Raw genomic sequence first — 17,846 nt, 5'->3', positions numbered from 1 at the left:
AAGCATGTGGTATTTTCAGAGCTCCTCCGTAGACCGTAACCACACAAGGTCATGGCAGCACATGAGTATTTGTGGAGTAGTAGCTGCCTTTGGGGAGTGGGGGTACCAAGCCTTAAACTGAAGCACATAGCAAGTCTGGGTTCCTCCTTGGTGCAGTCTAGGGCTATAGTAGTGCTCTGTCCAGTTTACAGCTGAGGCATCTAAATGCTGAAGCTACAGTAGCTGACCGATGAGAGCTGGGCAAGGGTTTGAACACAGGCCCATCTTATTCAGGTCTGTAACTTGTATATTTCTTAATGCCAAGTAACGGGCATTGCCACAGACTGCAGAGTTACCCTGCCTTTCAGCTTGGAAAGTTAAAACAAGCCATCATGAGCTGTCCAGGACTTAGTTCTGATGGTAGAATTAAGGACCTCAGTCTTGACTGGGCCCTCGCCTTACTTGCTCTTGTCCCAGGACCCTGGCCACCTTCCCCTTTTCCTGGGAGGCTATTCGTAATGAGCTGATCTCTTTCCTGGTGCTGAGGGCTTTATTCACTCCTGGGTGCTTGTTCCTTCCAAGAGGTGTTCTGAGGACTCTTGTCATGTACCTTGGGTCCCTTGAAGTCAGGCAGTGTGGCCCATTTTTCATGTTGTCATCTTGCCTGTGTGGTTGGTTTACTTAGGTGATAATGAAATCCAAGCATCTTCATGAAGTTTTATCCAGAGCAGATCCCCGGAAAGTGCTCCGCCACTTCAAAGCCATTAAAAAATGGCATAGAAAGCATCCCAGTGCCCTGCTGAGAAAAGGCGCCTTCCTGAGTTTTTCCCAGAAGATCCAGGCAGCTGTGAAAGCTTTGAACCTAAAGGGCACAAACCAGAATGGCCGCAGCCCAGAGACCCAGCAGGTAACATGGGGAGCCTGTGGCCATGGGGCCTGGCATGCTCAGGCCTCCGCTACAGGAAACATGAGAGGTTGCTCCCTAATAAAGAGTGTGATATCAGCCAAAATGCCAGCGGTAGCCATGTGAGACTGTCACTCACACATTAGAGGGTGTGAGCAGGAAGACCTTAGAGAATTACTAGGGCTGGTGATAGGGGTTCTTCACCACACCAGGCACGAGTAATCAGGGAGACCAGTCACTGGAGAGGACTTGTGGAGAGGGCAGCTGTGGGAAAAAAGACCAGCCTGGGTTGAGAGAGAGGTGCTAACTGGCATTTAGTGGTCACCTCACTCTTAGTGTCCTGGTTGCCTAGGGTAGTTTTGCCTCTTACACCATAATCATAAACACCACCTATTTGCCCCCAGAGGAATCCCAGTTGGACAGTAAATAATGATGTCATGCCTTTAACTGTGCTTTGGACAGGCCAGGATGAATTGCCCAAAGCACCCTGCTTAACAGCGTGCCACACAACAGAATCTGTTTTTGTTTTTGTTTTCTCCTTTAATGTGCATTGGTGTTTTGCCTGCATTTATGCCTGTATGAGGTTGTTGGGTCCCCTGGAACTGGAGTTATAGACAGTTGCGAGCTGCCATGTGGGTGCTGGGAATTGAACCTGGGTCCTTTTGAAGAACAGCTAGTGCTCTTGACTACTGTGCCATCTCTAGCCCGTTGAGGTGGTTCTTAACCTCACCACAGTCAGGTTTTTGCCTTGCATTCCTACTCTCATCCAAAGCAAATCCACTGAGTCTTGTACCACCAGCTGTGCCTGGAGTCAGAGGAGTCCGTGCTGATGCCTTCCCATCGGGCTAAGATACATCTTGCTCTCTGTGCAGATGTTACAGATGTGGTATGAATTAGATGAGCAGAGCCGCTGGAAATACCAGAAGAGGGCCACCCCTTGCCCCGACCCCAGCCTTTCTGTGTGGCGCCCAGACATCTACTTTGCATCTGTGTCTGAAACATTTGAAAAGCAGATTGCCGACTACAGTCAGGAGTGGGCAGCTCAAGCAGAGAGGAGTTACAAGACGGCGGAGCTTTCCCTCGACGGGTGAGGACACTAACCTGTGGCAAGGATGGCGTGTGGGGCTCCTGACCCACTTGAGAAGAGGAAGGCAGCCTCTACCTGCACCCCAGAAGGTCTCCACACAAAACGCCTCACTCGCATCCCAGTTTGCTGAGCCCCTTCTATGTAGGACAGTGGTTGTCACTAAGGGACTAGCAACCTGGAAAGGGTCGCTAATGCGTTACAGAATTACACAGGGCAGACACGTGTGATGTGACCCACATGTTTGTGCACCCCCACCTCTGATGCTGATACTCCTGAACCTATTCTAGCTGCTTTGGTGGGAGTGTATGTAAGCCCTTTCCAAACCTCTCCTGCTAGTGGTGGATGGGATGAGAATGAGTCCCAAAATAACTACTTCTTAGGGGCCTGGCAAGGAAACATGCCGATCTTGTTGCAGACTTGAACATTTCAAGCAGGGAAGCAGCTAGGGCACTGTGTTTCTGGCCCCTGGTTTCTGGTGTGGTGGGCAGGCTGACACTGGTATGGGGGGCGAGCTGACACTGGTGTCGGGGGCGGGCTGACACTGGTGTGGGGGGCGGGCTGACACTGGTGTCGGGGGCAGGCTGACACTGGTGTGGGGGGGCAGGCTGACACTGGTGTCGGGGGCGGGCTGACACTGGTGTGGTGGGTGGACTGGTATGGGGGGCGGGCTGACACTGGTGTGGGGGGCGGGCTGACACTGGTGTCGGGGGCGGGCTGACACTGGTGTGGGGGGCGGGCTGACACTAGTGTGGTGGGCGGGCTGACACTGGTGTGGTGGGTGGACTGGTATGGGGGGTGGGCTGACACTGGTGTCGGGGGCGGGCTGACACTGGTGTCGGGGGCGGGCTGACACTGGTGTCGGGGGCGGGCTGACACTGGTGTGGTGGGCGGGCTGACACTGGTGTGGTGGGCGGGCTGACACTGGTGTGGTGGGTGGGCTGACACTGGTGTGGGGGGCGGGCTGACATTGGTGTGGTGGGTGGGCTGACACTGGCATGGGGGGCGGGCTGACACTGGTATGGGGGGCGGGCTGACACTGGTGTGGTGGGCGGGCTGACACTGGTGTGGTGGGCGGGCTGACACTGGTGAGGTGGACCGGGCTGACACTGGTCCCTGCTGCCCCTGTGTCCCCAGGCTGAGAAGCTTGCTGCAGGTGAAGTGGCAGCGCTCACTGTGCGACCCTGGCGAGGCTGTTGGCCTTCTGGCTGCTCAGAGCATTGGGGAGCCCTCCACACAGATGACACTGAACACCTTCCACTTCGCAGGCAGAGGCGAGATGAACGTCACCCTGGGCATTCCAAGGTATGGGGGCACAAGGGTGTACACTGCAGCTGCGAGAGTTGCTGTAATGCTCCTGGAAAAGGAGTCATTTTATAAGAGGGACAGAGGAGGAGGTGCTGGTGAGTGAGAAATTAAGTCTCCTCCAAGTCTGGGTCCTCAGTTGAAATTCTGGAGCTGTTTGGAGCCTGAGTGCTTTCTGTGGCTTGGTCTTTTAGAATTTCTATGCACTCCTCTGCCACTTCCTTCATGAGGTTAGCACAGTTACTTATACAGGACCTCACACACAGGAGCATTGTTAGCACTCCAGCGTAGTGCCGCCTGGTTGCCATTCCTGTGGCCGTGGCCCATGACAACTGGGGAAACAGGAAGTGTGGACCCAGCATGAGGGTTCTCTCCCATGGCTGCAGGAGGCTGAGCCCACTAGACTGCGGTTGAGGGTGACAGGCCTCAATAAGAGTGCTGAGGGCTGCTTCTAGTTTAGTCTTTCCTCCGCCTCTCATTGATTTGCTAAGCTCTCAGTAAGTGCCTGCTGAGTACCAAGAATGGTGAAGGGAAGCAAGCTTTGGGTAGAATGCTGCACATGAGGAGGAGCCAGTCTGCAGGATTGGTACACCATGTTCCCCTGTGGTATCCCAAGGCTTCTCATACCATGAATGAACTCTGCCACCTTTAAGAGGTTTCAGGTGGACAAGAAAATCTGGTTATCTCATCAGATGTGTCCTTACTCTTTGTCAGGCTGAGGGAGATTCTCATGATGGCCAGTGCCAACATCAAGACCCCTATGATGAGCGTGCCTGTGTTCAACACCAAGAAAGCACTGAAGAGAGTGAAGAGTCTAAAAAAGCAGCTCACCAGGGTGTGCCTGGGGGAGGTAACTGTCTCTTATTCTCGATCACACACAGGGTAGAGGCCTGATCCTGCATCCTTCTACCCTAACTGAGCAGCCTGCTGGCAGTTTAGCCCCAGACTTTCACTAGGAAGAAAGACACTTTTAAGATGATTGTTAGCTCCATAGCATTTGCTGGAAGAATGCAGTAGGAATGCTTCCTGGGTTAACTTAGCACACCACAGGGGCTCAGGCCGTACTCCAGAAGTGCTTTCTAGGCTGTTCTTGCAAATATACCCCAAGGATTCACACAGGCAGAGCTCACTAGGATTTCTTTGTAGTTTGGGACTGTGGTCCCCAGCTACCTCAGACATTTAGAATCTTGCGATCCATTTGCAGTACACAGTCACCTGGGGCCTGAGCAGGTCAGTTTCTCTGTGTTCATCTGGTTCTAGGTATTGCAAAAAGTTGATGTCCAGGAGTCCTTCTGTATGGGAGGAAAACAGAATAAATTCCGCGTGTATGAGCTCCGGTTTCAGTTCCTGCCACATGCATATTACCAGCAGGAGAAGTGCCTGAGACCTGACGACATCCTGCACTTCATGGAAACCAGGTTAGGACGTGGCTGTGTTTGTCGCTGACTGTGACCCAGGAGCACGGCCACCATGAGCCTGCAAAGAAAGTGTTCTAGAGACTGCCGACCACCTAATGTGGAGCCCTCACCCCAATCTGGCTTGTGAATGTGGCCCCTTAGATTGTCTTGGATTGATGAGTCTGCGTGTGGTGTTAAAGGTTGGAAGGACCTGTCCAGGGAGCACCAGGAGCCCCATCACAGCGGTGTGTGCTTCAGACCAGCGCACGGTGTGGAGCTGGACGCCGTGTGGTTCCAGCCTGTCATGTGGTTCCTCGCTCACTTCTAGTCTGCTGATAGGGAGCCCGTGGCATGGTGCTCCTAAACCACCGCTGCGCATGGATACTTCGTTTAGGACGTCTGGTTTCTGTCTGCTAGGGAGTATGAACTTCCTTTTCTCTCACATCCAGGATACTGACGGACATTGGAAGCATAGGCCGTAATGCTGAGGAGGGTACAAGGTCAGAGGGATGGGAAGATTCACCAAAGCACTTGACTTGCCCAGTGCTGGTAAAGCAGGTTGGAGGCCACTGGCACAGTGTGGAACCTATTTTAGGAAGTTGGCTCTGTGTGCAAGAATGTGGGCCAGGGTGCCCATAGCTTCTGCCTCCTCTTGCTGTCTTGTTATATGCTTTTGCTTTGATTGAGCAGACGGGTAGAGAAAAAAAGTCAGTCTCCTAATGTTTAAGCATCAGCAGCTAGTAAACACACTTCTAGGCAAAAGAGATACCATCACTGACAGGAATTGGCCATAGGCCCCTGACTGCTGCCTTTAAAAGACAGGATCCTAGGTCTCCCCAGAGCTGCTTGTAGGGAACCTGGATAGTAAGATGGCTCGGTAGGTAAAGGCGTGTATCACCAAGTCTGACATTCCATCCCTGGGACCTCATATAGTGGAAGGAGAGAACCGACTCTTAAAAGTTGTCTGTCCTCTGACCTCTGTATGCATACCACTATGCATGCACAAAGATAGAGAGCCAGTGGCAGGAACTGTCCTGTGCTGAGTTAGTCCAGTCAGTTACCGAGGCAGGTCACACCAAAGAGAGGGACTTTATCCCTTTCTTTCTGCTCCCAAAGATAAGACCCCATTGTGAGCTGTTCCTCTACACAGGTGGCCTTTAGGATGGTTGTCAGGACAGATGAGCTTGGCTTGTTTGGACAGGAATCACTGATGAGCTGACGTGCTCAGGTGACATGAGCCCTGGGTGCCTCCTGTGCTGTTCCATCAGGCAGTCCTTCATGTGCTCTGAGACACTGGGCAAAATGACAGGAGTATGGAATAGAGTCCAGCCTGCCAGCTTGTTAACAGAGAAGAGTTGGCTCCCCAGTACAGCGGATGTTTGTACTGGCCTGGCCTGAAGTTCTCTTCGGACAGCGATAGTCCATAATAGACCTCTGAGGTCTCAGGCAGTGTGAGTAAGAGTAAAAGTAAGAGCAGTCTTTAATATGGGCTGCGGTTTAGAGTTCCTTTGTCAGCCCAGGCATTGAATGATTCAACCACATTAAGGCCTTAGAGCTCACAGGAAATGGCAGGGGCCTTGAGAGCCACCCTGCCCCTGCAGCTGTCTCTCACTTCTTACTTTCTGTCTCTGCCACCTCCTTTCCTTTTCCTCTCCCTCATCTGGGATATCTTAAGTTTTTTGTTTTTTGTTTTCGTTTTTAACACATAATGGAAAGAACAGGAACACATAAGCAGAAATGATCTCAGATGTCGTGCTGGCATGCTTCCCTTTGAGTATTTGTATGACTAACCCGCACCAGAGTGGTAAAGCGGGAAGAGTGTGAGCTAAGAGTCAAGGATTATAGGCTCTGGCCCCTGTGCCAGCCATGACGCTAACACAGCAGCCCTTCTGCAGTCCGAGCAGCTGAGCAGAAACCAGCTCTTGAAGCAGCAGGTAGTGGGGGTGCTCGCAGCACTTCTGGAAGCATGAAGGGTCGTGTTCCCAGTTCCCAGTTGCCTATGTGGGGCAGGTGGTTCCTCGGCCATATGCCTGGCTGGTTCCTTTCATTTGTCATAGTGACAGGCAGCTAGCATGGCCCTCAGAGAGCGTTCACCGGGGCCGTCACTCCCCTTGCTCTTCGCACGTTGCTGTCTCCCACTCACCAGCAGATCTCCATTCGGCTCCATCCACCTCTTGTTCTCAAGGGCTCTGGACGCCAAGAGGCAGGCAGCCTGGGGCAGAGCCTGAGAGAGCTGCATCCAGCCTGACCTTGGAGGATGGCAGGAAGGCTGGGAATACTGCTGGGAGTGCAGATGCCCAGAGCATGCCTGAGAGTAGGAACAGATGGTAGACAGGGAACCTCAGAGCTGGGCTGTCCACACTGAGATAGGCAGGCGCACTCGATGGCAGAATGGTATCCTAGCCTGTGCAGGGAAGAAGCACTCTGTTCTGCTTTAGTCCATCTCTGTGGTGTCCTGGGTAAGTGACCCCTTACAACACACGAGGTCGCCATCCACTCTTTCCAAAGTCATGTCATGCCCTGCCTCTTCCCTTCTGACTCTCCTGCCTGGATTCCTCAGCACCTGGTAAGCAAGCGTGTCGCTAGATTAGTGGGTCTTGACAAAACTGCACTCTAATTTTAAAAAAAATGGCTTGAGAGTTGGCACAGAGCTTAAGAGACCCCTTGCAAGGACGCAGGTTTGGTTTCTCACGCCTACATGGTGGCTCACAACCATCTGTAACTCCAGTTCCAAGGAATCTGACACCCTCTTTTGGGCAGCGTGGCTTCCAGGCACACACGTGATGCACATTCATACATGTAGGCAGACACTCAACACATAAAGTAAATAAATCTTAAAAAAACAAAACAAAAAACAAAAAAACAGGGAGGGAAGATGACATTCTTTAGGTTTCGATGACCAAAACAGTGAAAGATTTGACCTGCTGCTCTCTACCTTAAGACTCCATGCTTCTTCGGGGCTGGGAGCCTGTCTTGTCATCACTCTCTTGGCTATAGCACAGATTAGGACTCAGAACATAGGATGGATGGATGCCAAGGGTTGAGGGTGAAGCAAATTTTTTGAACAGTTAAAGCAGTCCAATTTGGGAAGCTCTGAGTGCCTGATGAAGGACTGAGAGGGTGGTGGTGGTTTTGTTGTTGTTGCTGTTAAAGCAACATGGAAGTAGGGTAGGCTAATGTCCCAGGGACCCTTAAAATGGGGGGCTCAGGGGGAGGGGAAAGGGGACATGGGTTCTTTCAGATAGATTTGATTCTAACCTGTTGTGTGTGACCATGGCCATAAAGTCAGCCGCATTGCCCTTTGTAATTCGAGAGCATTTTAAAGTCTTCTCATCATTTTGTTGTTGGGGCTCCCATATATGAGGGTGGGGATTCCTCTGACCCAGCCAGACCTACTTTGTTGAAATACTACAGATGCTTGGGAGGGGATGCCTTTCCCAGGCCGGGTTCCCATCTCTTACAATTGTTATGCAGCCCTGATTAGATGACATAGTGGCACCAACATCTGTCGTTTACCAAATACAAGCTCTACCAAGCCTTAAGGAAAGTATATGATGATGCTCAAAACAAGCTTACCTACTAAAGGCCACATTCTCCAGACAAGCCAGTTAGAAAGTGTAGGAGGTTGTCTGTCACAGTCAGAGCCAGGTTAGTCCAGGAGTGACAGCGTGTATCCAGATGAGGCAGGCTGGAGTGTGGCACTGGTGTTCTTTCTGACAGATTCAACAAGTGGGCAAAGGTAGAGGAGGGTGGGAGACACTGGCCTCAGTCCTTGTGCTAGCACCCATGCAAACCCCTCAGCATCCAGAGACACACTTAGCCTGATGCCGTTGGGTGGCTTCCTTGTCATGCAGATTCTTTAAACTACTAATAGAAGCCATCAAAAAGAAGAATAGCAAAGCATCAGCCTTCAGAAATGTGAACACTAGAAGAACTACACAGAAGGATCTGGACGACGCTGAGGACTCTGCGAGGAAACAGGTAGGCAAGGGGCAGGGCCCCCTGGAGGGGCACAGGACTGAGCCTAAGGCTGAGAGGCTTGGAGGAGCTTCGTAGTCTTGTCTGGGAGGTTATGTGACAGTTCTCAATACTCTCCTTGGTGCTGGCTTATCTCTCCGTGCACCTCAGCATTTATCTGCTGCTCTTGCCGGGCAAGCTACACTTACTCGCGGGCATGGCAGGCCAGAGAGGCTGTCAGCGATATGGTTTGCTCAGCTTCGCATCAGAACTACACACTTCCATCTCTGTTCCCAAAACCACCTGCAAGAAGTCTCCATCCTAAAGGTGGTGTGTGCTGAGCCTTTGGATGCTCTTGTTCTGGTTTCATTTTTCTCTGCATTTAACTTCCCCCTAAAGCACCAAGGCACTGACTAGAGAGGTGATGTGAAGCAGAGAAGTTGAGCCTCGGGAAAAAAGGCAAGGAGCTGAAACACTATTAATAGCAAACGGAGAGAGGAAGAAGAAGGCCAGATACGTAGCAGTGGGAAGCACCTCCTAGGCTGCAAACAGAGGCCAGCGCTGACGCAGTGAGCCTGCTGCGGGGCTGGGTGTGTCGTGTGGTCGGGGAATGCCCAGCCTGACTCTGTGACACCTGTCTCTACATCTATCTAGAATGAGGCGATCAGAGGAATTCCTAGGTCTTTTCTGTCTTGTGGCTTCGTCATTTTACTAATTCAAGCACAGATTGACATCGACTGTACTTAACCGTCTTTCCAGTCTTGACTTATCCAGAATGAGGCTAAGAAACCAGAAACCAAGACTAGGAAGAAAAAAGACAATTTTTTTCCTCGTTCCCACCCACAACGTTGGAGCAATAGTTACGCCATCTTGTAATGGCTGTGGGAAGCTCTCTACCATTAAACTGTATCCCTGATCCCTTTAACAAAAAAATTAAGGGTAAATAAGAGGGTAATGAAGTGTGTGTGACGTGAGGGAGGGACTGTGGTAAGCCATTAGGAACTAAGGAACATGCGAGGAGCGAAGATGAAGAGGGCAGCTAAGAGGAAGTGTGCTGAGAGTAACACAGGCGCCACAGCAGAACCCAGTGCTTTGTATGCTGAAGCATGAAAGCCTTCACAAGTGGTGCGTGTAAATATGAATGTCAAAGGGAAAGAGGTTCACAAACCCAAGGCTAGATGAGCAGAGGCTGGGTAGAAGCGCTGGGTTAGGTGGTGGGTGGGTAGAGGACCGAAAGATACCTACACAGACGGCTGGGAAGGTGGCCGCATCGTTAGGCAAAAGGATTGTTGGCTGGACAGATGGATTCACTGACCACTGGATATTATTAAGCTAATCATTTTTCTCTTTCATCTCAAACCACAGAGAGAGGAGGAAGGGGGTGAGGAAGAGGAGGGGAACATTGTGGATGCTGAACCTGAGGAGGGGGATGCAGATGCTTCTGACACCAGACGCAAGGAGAAGCAAGAGGAAGAGGTGAGGGGTGTTGGCTGAGTGCGGGGCCTGTGCTCGAACTTAAGGCATTCTCCCTGACCTGTAGGCCATACCCCCCTGTCACCCTCGGAGCCCACCAGAAGTCTGAAGGAGGGCCTGTCTGTCCAGTATACCTCTTGATTAAGCAGACAGGATTCTTCTTAGAATCTGGCTAACCCTGGATATGAATCAGAGACCCAGAGAAGACAGACAAGAAGTCAGTGTCAGCTGTTCGTACAGTTTGTACAGGGGGAGAATATGATCTCCCCCACTTTCCCCAAACCAGTCCCTAGTTTTATGGTCTCTCTGAGGACAAAGAGAAGACTGAGAGGCTGAGGGAATTCACAGGGAGAAAGCTCAGGTGAGTGGATGATCCCGGGAAGCTATGTGGCAGGTGAGCTGCCTCTGAGGGGCACATCAGGACTGAGGGGTGGCCATCTCAGAGCAAAAGCAATGGAAGGTAGATGGAGGAAGGTCTTCAGGTCAGAGCAGAGAGCCTCTAGCTGGTCCAGCAGGTCCTGGGGTTGTTCCATCAGTAAAATCCAGGTGATTGGGACCCTGGCTGACTGCCTGCTTTCACTTCCTGTCAGGTTGACTATGAGAGTGCAGAAGAAGGGGAGGATGAAGAGGAGGAGGAGGACGTACAAGAGGAAGGGAACGTCAATGGTGAGGATGCCCATCAAGCCCGTGAGCCAGAAGAGGAAGAAAGGGTAGGCCTTGAGGAGGAATCAACCCAGAACCCTGCCCACCGCCACTCCAGGCCTCAGAGAGCTGAAGCCATAGACCACCGGATCCAGGCTGTGCGAGAGGCCCACCCATTCATCGAAGATTACCAGTATGACACAGAGGAGAGCCTATGGTGCCAGGTCAGTGTCTGTACACCTGGGCCAGGGGCTTATGTCCAGCTGAGCCCACAAGCTGCTCTTACTTCATGAATATCTCCTAAAGAATCTCTGTGCTTTTTTTTTTAATATTTTATCTGTATGGGTATTTTGCCTATGAGTATGGCTGCACACCATGTGTGCAGTTCCCTTGGAGGCCAGAAAAGAGCATCAGATCCCCTGGAAATGGAGTTACAAATAGTTGTGACCCGCCATATGGATCCTCTGGAAGAACAGCCAGTGTTATTAACTATTTGTCCAGCACCTATGGAAGAACCTCTTACCAACTGCTGACCCTGTGCTCTAAAGCACAGCCTTACCCACCCCACTTCCCAACCCCTAGTGCTCAGAAATAGTGTGTGTAAGTCTTAACTACAGGCCTACTGGAGAAGACTTTCCAAATGAATCACAAACATGTCACCATACGTCACAGGCACGGCAGCTTCCTTCCCTCCTGCCAGGAGACAGTAACCCATCCTTATTCCCTCCAAATTCCCCTGTCCCCCATCCTGAGAATTTCTTGGTTCCTTTGAGGCCTGGGTGGCTCAGTGGTTTGATATCAGCATAGACATGCTCCTCTTCAGTCACACGCTACAGTTCTCAAGCCAGATAGATAACAGGGCTTGCTGATGGGCCCAGCCCAAACAGCAGACACTGCATTGTGGTCACTGAGAAGACAGGCAGTGGAGTGGACTTGAGTCTGTCTTCACTGACCTCTGTCGACTGTGTCCACCTCGAATGTGGGTCAGGTAAACCACCCAGGATTCGGTCCTCCTGCTAGCTTCTGCAGCAGTACCCCTCTCCCCAGCCAGGAGAGCACTGAGTGGGCTTCGAAGGCTGCTTGAGGTGGACCTGCAGGCCCTGCCCTGTTCACGGAGCTTGGGGCCCCATCTTCCTTGGTCTCTTTCTCTCATAGGTGACTCTGAAGCTCCCACTGTTAATTAATTTTGACATGAGCTCCTTGGTTGTGGCCTTGGCCCACAATGCTGTTGTCTACACAACCAAGGGCATCACTCGGTGCCTCCTGAACGAAACGACCAACAGTAACAATGAGAAGGAGCTTGTGCTGAACACAGAGGGAATCAACCTCCCTGAGCTGTTCAAGTACTCTGAGGTATGTGACCCTGCAGGCTGGTCGGCAGCAGATCCTCAGCCCTGACCTCATGTGCTTTTGGAAACCAGGCCCTAGGAGTTGAGCTCCCAGTCAACTGCCTCTGGACCTTACTGAGGCATATGTGCTACACTCCGGTCCCCAAATCGAGTGTGCCCTCATCCATGACCCAAGGACTCCAGTGCCTGTTAGGTTTGCAGTATAGAAACCTCTCACCATTAGCCCAGGCTTTCTTGGGTCATTTAAGAATCCCCTTTGTGTTGTTGTATTTTCTCTTGAAATCCTTCTCAAAGTTGAGAATAAGAAACAGTGTGCTGCATTGCCGGCCCGAGTGCTGCTCACTTTTTATGGTAAAGGTAATTGCAGCTCCGCCCCCAGCTCCCTGCATGAAGCTGAAGGAGGCCCTGTGCTGCACCCCACTTACTCACCAGGGCTTTTCTGTGAGGTGCTTTCAGCCCCAGGGTGTAAGAGTTTCTCCTGCGTGCTACTGCGGAGCCTAGCGCTGCTCTAGCCCTGGCCCCTGGCCCACACCACACTGTCCAAGCTCCTGTGCTTCTTAGGCTTCTGCCACCAGCAGTGGAGCTGGTACAGGAACCTGTGCAGGGGAAGAGCAGGAAATGAGCTGCACATCTTGAGAATGCAGGGTGTGGTTCAGTTACACTTGCTTGGGGTTTGTCCCCTGTGGACTGTGGCTCGTACTGGGCCAGAACCCCCTTCAGTTGGAGAGCAGAGCCTCCGAGAGGCCCTATGGCACAGCCAGAGCCTCAGGCCTCTAGTGAAACCCAGTAAATTGTGGAATCCAGCCTGTTCCTGCCCTATGCACCCTGGAGAAGTGCTTAGGGGTCTCTGCTGAGGGACCTCTCCTCACCTCCCAAGCGTCCATCCCAGTAGACAGATCTTTAATGTTTTTTGTTGAATCTAAAGTTTGTCCTAAGTTGTCTCTTCTCACTGGTCACAAAAGCAAGACAGTCCAGGGCCCAGCAACACTTTAGCCAAAAACATTCCTTTTCTCTCATCCTGGCTGCCTCTACACACTTGGCACCAGCTGCACCCAGCCACTGGGCACAAGGTGAGAGAGAACAGTGGGGACATGCTGGCAATCGGGGCACTTAAGTTGGTCCCTTTTTCCCTGGGCCAGGTGCTGGACCTGCGCCGTCTCTACTCCAACGACATCCACGCCATGGCCAACACTTACGGCATCGAGGCTGCACTGCGAGTGATAGAGAAGGAGATTAAGAATGTGTTTGCTGTGTATGGTAAGCAGAGCATGGCAGCCTGGCTGGAGTGCGTGATGGCCAGGGCAAGAGGACTGACGTTGTCAGGCCTGCATTTTGGTGGGCACAGAAGCATGCTTGTTGAGTATATAGGAACTATAGTCACTTGGCAGTGCTCGTGAGGGAGTGTGGAAGACAACAGCTTTGACTCTTGAAGCTGCTCAGTGGTGTGCCAATCGCTGGTGCTTTTGTGACGTTCATGATTGATGGCTTTGGCCCTTTAAGGTTCTAGATCCCAGGTAGAAACAGCTCGAATAGACAGGGTCTCTTTTCCTATGCTGCTAGGTGATGAGCAAGATGAAGGAACCAGGACAGTGCCTGGGCCAGGTGTGGGGCTCCCACGGCGGGGTGAGGAGGTAGAGGAGCTGAGAGAGACCTTGGGGCCTGCCTATCGCCTGCCTTGTGTCAGGTGATCCTTTGTCACTGCTTGACCTTTCCTAATGGTCTGCCCCCTGTGACAGGCATTGCGGTTGATCCTCGCCATCTCTCCCTGGTTGCTGACTATATGTGTTTTGAGGGTGTTTATAAGCCGCTCAATCGCTTTGGGATCCAGTCAAGCTCCTCCCCTTTGCAGCAGATGACATTTGAAACCAGCTTCCAGTTTCTCAAACAGGCCACCATGATGGGTGAGTGTGAGCAGGGACTTGGGCCCTCCCTGGGCAGGTAGGCTTGCCCCACACTTTGCCTGCAGTGAGATCTTGGGATCAGAGTGCAGAGGAGCAGACAGTACAGGTGCCTGTACTGTGTCGGAGTAAGAAGAGAGCTCCTCTTCCAAACAGCGCTGAGTACAGCATGGGGGTCTCTGCGATACCCACCACACAACCCCAGCCCTGAGCCCTCAGTCCCCTCATGCCTTCCTCAGACCCCTGACACGAGCTCTTCTGTCTTTCCTAGGATCCCATGATGAACTGAAGTCACCTTCAGCCTGTCTTGTAGTGGGGAAAGTCGTCAAAGGCGGGACAGGCCTGTTTGAGCTCAAGCAGCCCCTAAGATAGCAGCATTGTCTGCCCAGCCTGGAGGATCTGGGGGTGGGCACAGCTGGCAGTTCAGTGACATAGCGAAGCGATGACCTTGGGCTCCAGAAAGCGGCTGGCCGGGCCTGGCCTTCACGCAGAAAAGGCTCGTCCTTGCCTTTCCCATCTCAGGATCAGTAAGAGGCTTCCCAAGCCCTCCAGGATGGCTGTGGCTTCACTTGTGCTCCAGGAGCCCCCAACAAAACCCTGACAGAACACCAAGGACTGCACAATGGGACGATGACTGTGCGCCACGCTTGCTGTGGGATTTCCAGATGCCACCATTGCTATACACAGCTAGTGGCTAAGGGAACATTCCTAGGGGCCCCCGAAGAGCCAGAAAGGGCACGGAACCTGTTTCCCATGCCTGTCCTTCCTTGCTGAAGCCATTGGAGGAGAGTTGTCAAAGACAGAGTGGTACAAAGCGCTGGCCCTGCTGCCATTGCTCTATGGTGGCATGTAGTAGACCAGACTGGCCCCACAGCCAGGGCCATCTCTCTGGAAGCCCAGCTGCTCTCTACCTCACAGAAAGCCCTGATTTTCCCACTGGGGCTACTCAGCAAGGCCAAGCAGCCTGTTCTTCATGCCTCTGCTCTCCACTTAATGTCGAGGTCATAGTCACCCCATAGGCCCTGTACTTGTGGGGTCTTTGAGGCATGAGGTGGCGGTCCCTGACTGGGCAGGAGAGGCGGAGGGTTTGGAAAGCAGGCCATTTCCGGTTTTGTCCACTGTTACTCCAACATGCCTGAATAATACACATGGCTGGGACTGGATGTCAGGAGAGAATCAAGGCTGAGTTTTTAATCTTGTCCCTTCATGTATGGCTTTTGCATCTGATAATTAGGGTTTCCTTGGCACAGGCTTTAGGCTTCTCTTCCTGCTTTTTATCTGGCAATGTAGGGGCAGATCTTGACCCCTTCCCCTCCCAGAATGCTAAGGGGGGTGGGTGCAAGTCTCAGGTGTCACTAAAGGCTTGCAGTGGCTGCACTGAAGTGTGTGAGATGGTACAGCACCGCACTGGAGTGTGTGAGATGGTACAGCACCCTCACTGGAGTATGTGAGATGGTACAGCACCCTCACTGGAGTATGTGAGATGGTACAGCACCCTCACTAGAGTGTGTGAGATGGTACAGCACCCTCACTAGAGTGTGTGAGATGGTACAGCACCCTCACTGGAGTGTGTGAGATGGTACAGCACCCTCACTGGAGTGTGTGAGATGGTACAGCACCCTCACTGGAGTGTGTGAGATGGTACAGCACCCTCACTGGAGTGTGTGAGATGGTACAGCACCCTCACTGGAGTGTGTGAGATGGTACAGCACCCTCACTGGAGTGTGTGAGATGGTACAGCACCCTCACTGGAGTGTGTGAGATGGTACGGCACCCTCACTGAAGTGTGTGAGATGGTACAGCACCGCACTGGAGTGTGTGAGATGGTACGGCACCCTCACTAGAGTGTGTGAGATGGAACAGCGCCCTCACTGAAGTGTGTGAGATGGTACAGTGCCTGCACTGGAGTGTGTGAGATGGTACAGCACCCTCACTAGAGTGTGTGAGATGGTACAGCACCCTCACTGAAGTGTGTGAGATGGTACAGCACCCTCACTAGAGTGTTGAGATGGTACAGCACCCTCACTGAAGTGTGTGAGATGGTACAGCACCCTCACTAGAGTGTGTGAGATGGTACAGCACCCTCACTGAAGTGTGTGAGATGGTACAGCACCCTCACTGAAGTGTGTGAGATGGTACAGCACCCTCACTAGAGTGTGTGAGATGGTACAGCACCCTCACTGCAGTGTGTGAGATGGATCAGTACCCTCACTGCAGTGTGTGAGATGGTAAAGCACCCTCACTGCAGTGTGTGAGATGGTAAAGCACCCTCACTGCAGTGTGTGAGATGGTACAGCACCCTCACTGGAGTGTGTGAGATGGAACAGCACCCTCACTAGAGTGTGTGAGATGGAACAGCGCCCTCACTGGAGTGTGTGAGATGGTACAGCACCCTCACTGGAGTGTGTGAGATGGTACAGCGCCCTCACTGGAGCGTGTGAGATGGTACAGCACCCTCACTGGAGTGTGTGAGATGGTACGGCACCCTCACTGGAGTGTGTGAGATGGTACGGCACCCTCACTGGAGTGTGTGAGATGGTACGGCACCCTCACTGGAGTGTGTGAGATGGTACGGCACCCTCACTAGAGTGTGTGAGATGGTACAGCACCCTCACTGGAGTGTGTGAGATGGTACGGCACCCTCACTAGAGTGTGTGAGATGGAACAGCGCCCTCACTGAAGTGTGTGAGATGGTACAGCACCGCACTGGAGTGTGTGAGATGGTACGGCACCCTCACTAGAGTGTGTGAGATGGAACAGCGCCCTCACTGAAGTGTGTGAGATGGTACAGTGCCTGCACTGGAGTGTGTGAGATGGTACAGCACCCTCACTAGAGTGTGTGAGATGGTACAGCACCCTCACTAGAGTGTGTGAGATGGTACAGCACCCTCACTGAAGTGTGTGAGATGGTACAGCACCCTCACTAGAGTGTGTGAGATGGTACAGCACCCTCACTGAAGTGTGTGAGATGGTACAGCACCGCACTGGAGTGTGTGAGATGGTACGGCACCCTCACTAGAGTGTGTGAGATGGAACAGCGCCCTCACTGAAGTGTGTGAGATGGTACAGTGCCTGCACTGGAGTGTGTGAGATGGTACAGCACCCTCACTAGAGTGTGTGAGATGGTACAGCACCCTCACTGAAGTGTGTGAGATGGTACAGCACCCTCACTAGAGTGTGTGAGATGGTACAGCACCCTCACTGAAGTGTGTGAGATGGTACAGCACCCTCACTGAAGTGTGTGAGATGGTACAGCACCCTCACTAGAGTGTGTGAGATGGTACAGCACCCTCACTGCAGTGTGTGAGATGGATCAGTACCCTCACTGCAGTGTGTGAGATGGTAAAGCACCCTCACTGCAGTGTGTGAGATGGTACAGCACCCTCACTGGAGTGTGTGAGATGGAACAGCACCCTCACTAGAGTGTGTGAGATGGAACAGCGCCCTCACTGAAGTGTGTGAGATGGTACAGTGCCTGCACTGGAGTGTGTGAGATGGTACAGCACCCTCACTGAAGTGTGTGAGATGGTACAGCACCCTCACTGAAGTGTGTGAGATGGTACAGCACCCTCACTGAAGTGTGTGAGATGGTACAGCACCCTCACTAGAGTGTGTGAGATGGAACAGCGCCCTCACTGAAGTGTGTGAGATGGTACAGCACCCTCACTAGAGTGTGTGAGATGGTACAGCACCCTCACTGAAGTGTGTGAGATGGTACAGCACCCTCACTAGAGTGAGTGAGATGGAACAGCACCCTCACTGAAGTGTGTGAGATGGTACAGCACCCTCACTAGAGTGTGTGAGATGGAACAGCACCCTCACTAGAGTGTGTGAGATGGAACAGCACCCTCACTAGAG

At 52.3% G+C, this 17,846-nt stretch overlaps 1 protein-coding gene across 3 annotated transcripts in view; it reads left to right on the top strand.

The window, feature by feature from the left end:
* POLR1A (RNA polymerase I subunit A) overlaps nt 1-15,168 on the top strand; it is a 69,506-nt gene extending 54,338 nt beyond the window's left edge. For 2 of the 3 annotated variants that reach the window (XM_084766865.1, XM_084766864.1), the window contains 12 exons: nt 665-886; nt 1,756-1,970; nt 3,105-3,272; nt 3,987-4,122; nt 4,533-4,690; nt 8,524-8,650; nt 9,992-10,102; nt 10,690-10,965; nt 11,897-12,094; nt 13,230-13,347; nt 13,827-13,991; nt 14,260-15,168. In XM_084766865.1, coding sequence (XP_084622991.1) covers nt 665-886; nt 1,756-1,970; nt 3,105-3,272; nt 3,987-4,122; nt 4,533-4,690; nt 8,524-8,650; nt 9,992-10,102; nt 10,690-10,965; nt 11,897-12,094; nt 13,230-13,347; nt 13,827-13,991; nt 14,260-14,360 — 1,995 coding nt within the window. In that variant the 3' untranslated portion in view covers nt 14,361-15,168. Of the gene's footprint in view, nt 1-664; nt 887-1,755; nt 1,971-3,104; nt 3,273-3,986; nt 4,123-4,532; nt 4,691-8,523; nt 8,651-9,991; nt 10,103-10,689; nt 10,966-11,896; nt 12,095-13,229; nt 13,348-13,826; nt 13,992-14,259 lie in introns of those variants that run through there. The other variant, XR_014776344.1, reaches the window with a different exon arrangement.
* Nucleotides 15,169-17,846: the final 2,678 nt, after the last annotated feature.

This window comes from Acomys minous (genome assembly GCF_964271855.1).
Source record: "Acomys minous genome assembly, chromosome: 17".
In the NCBI taxonomy this organism is placed as follows: domain Eukaryota; kingdom Metazoa; phylum Chordata; class Mammalia; order Rodentia; family Muridae; genus Acomys; species Acomys minous.
The sequence above is the reverse complement of the archived record's forward strand: the minus strand, read 5'-3'. Positions and strand labels throughout refer to the sequence as shown.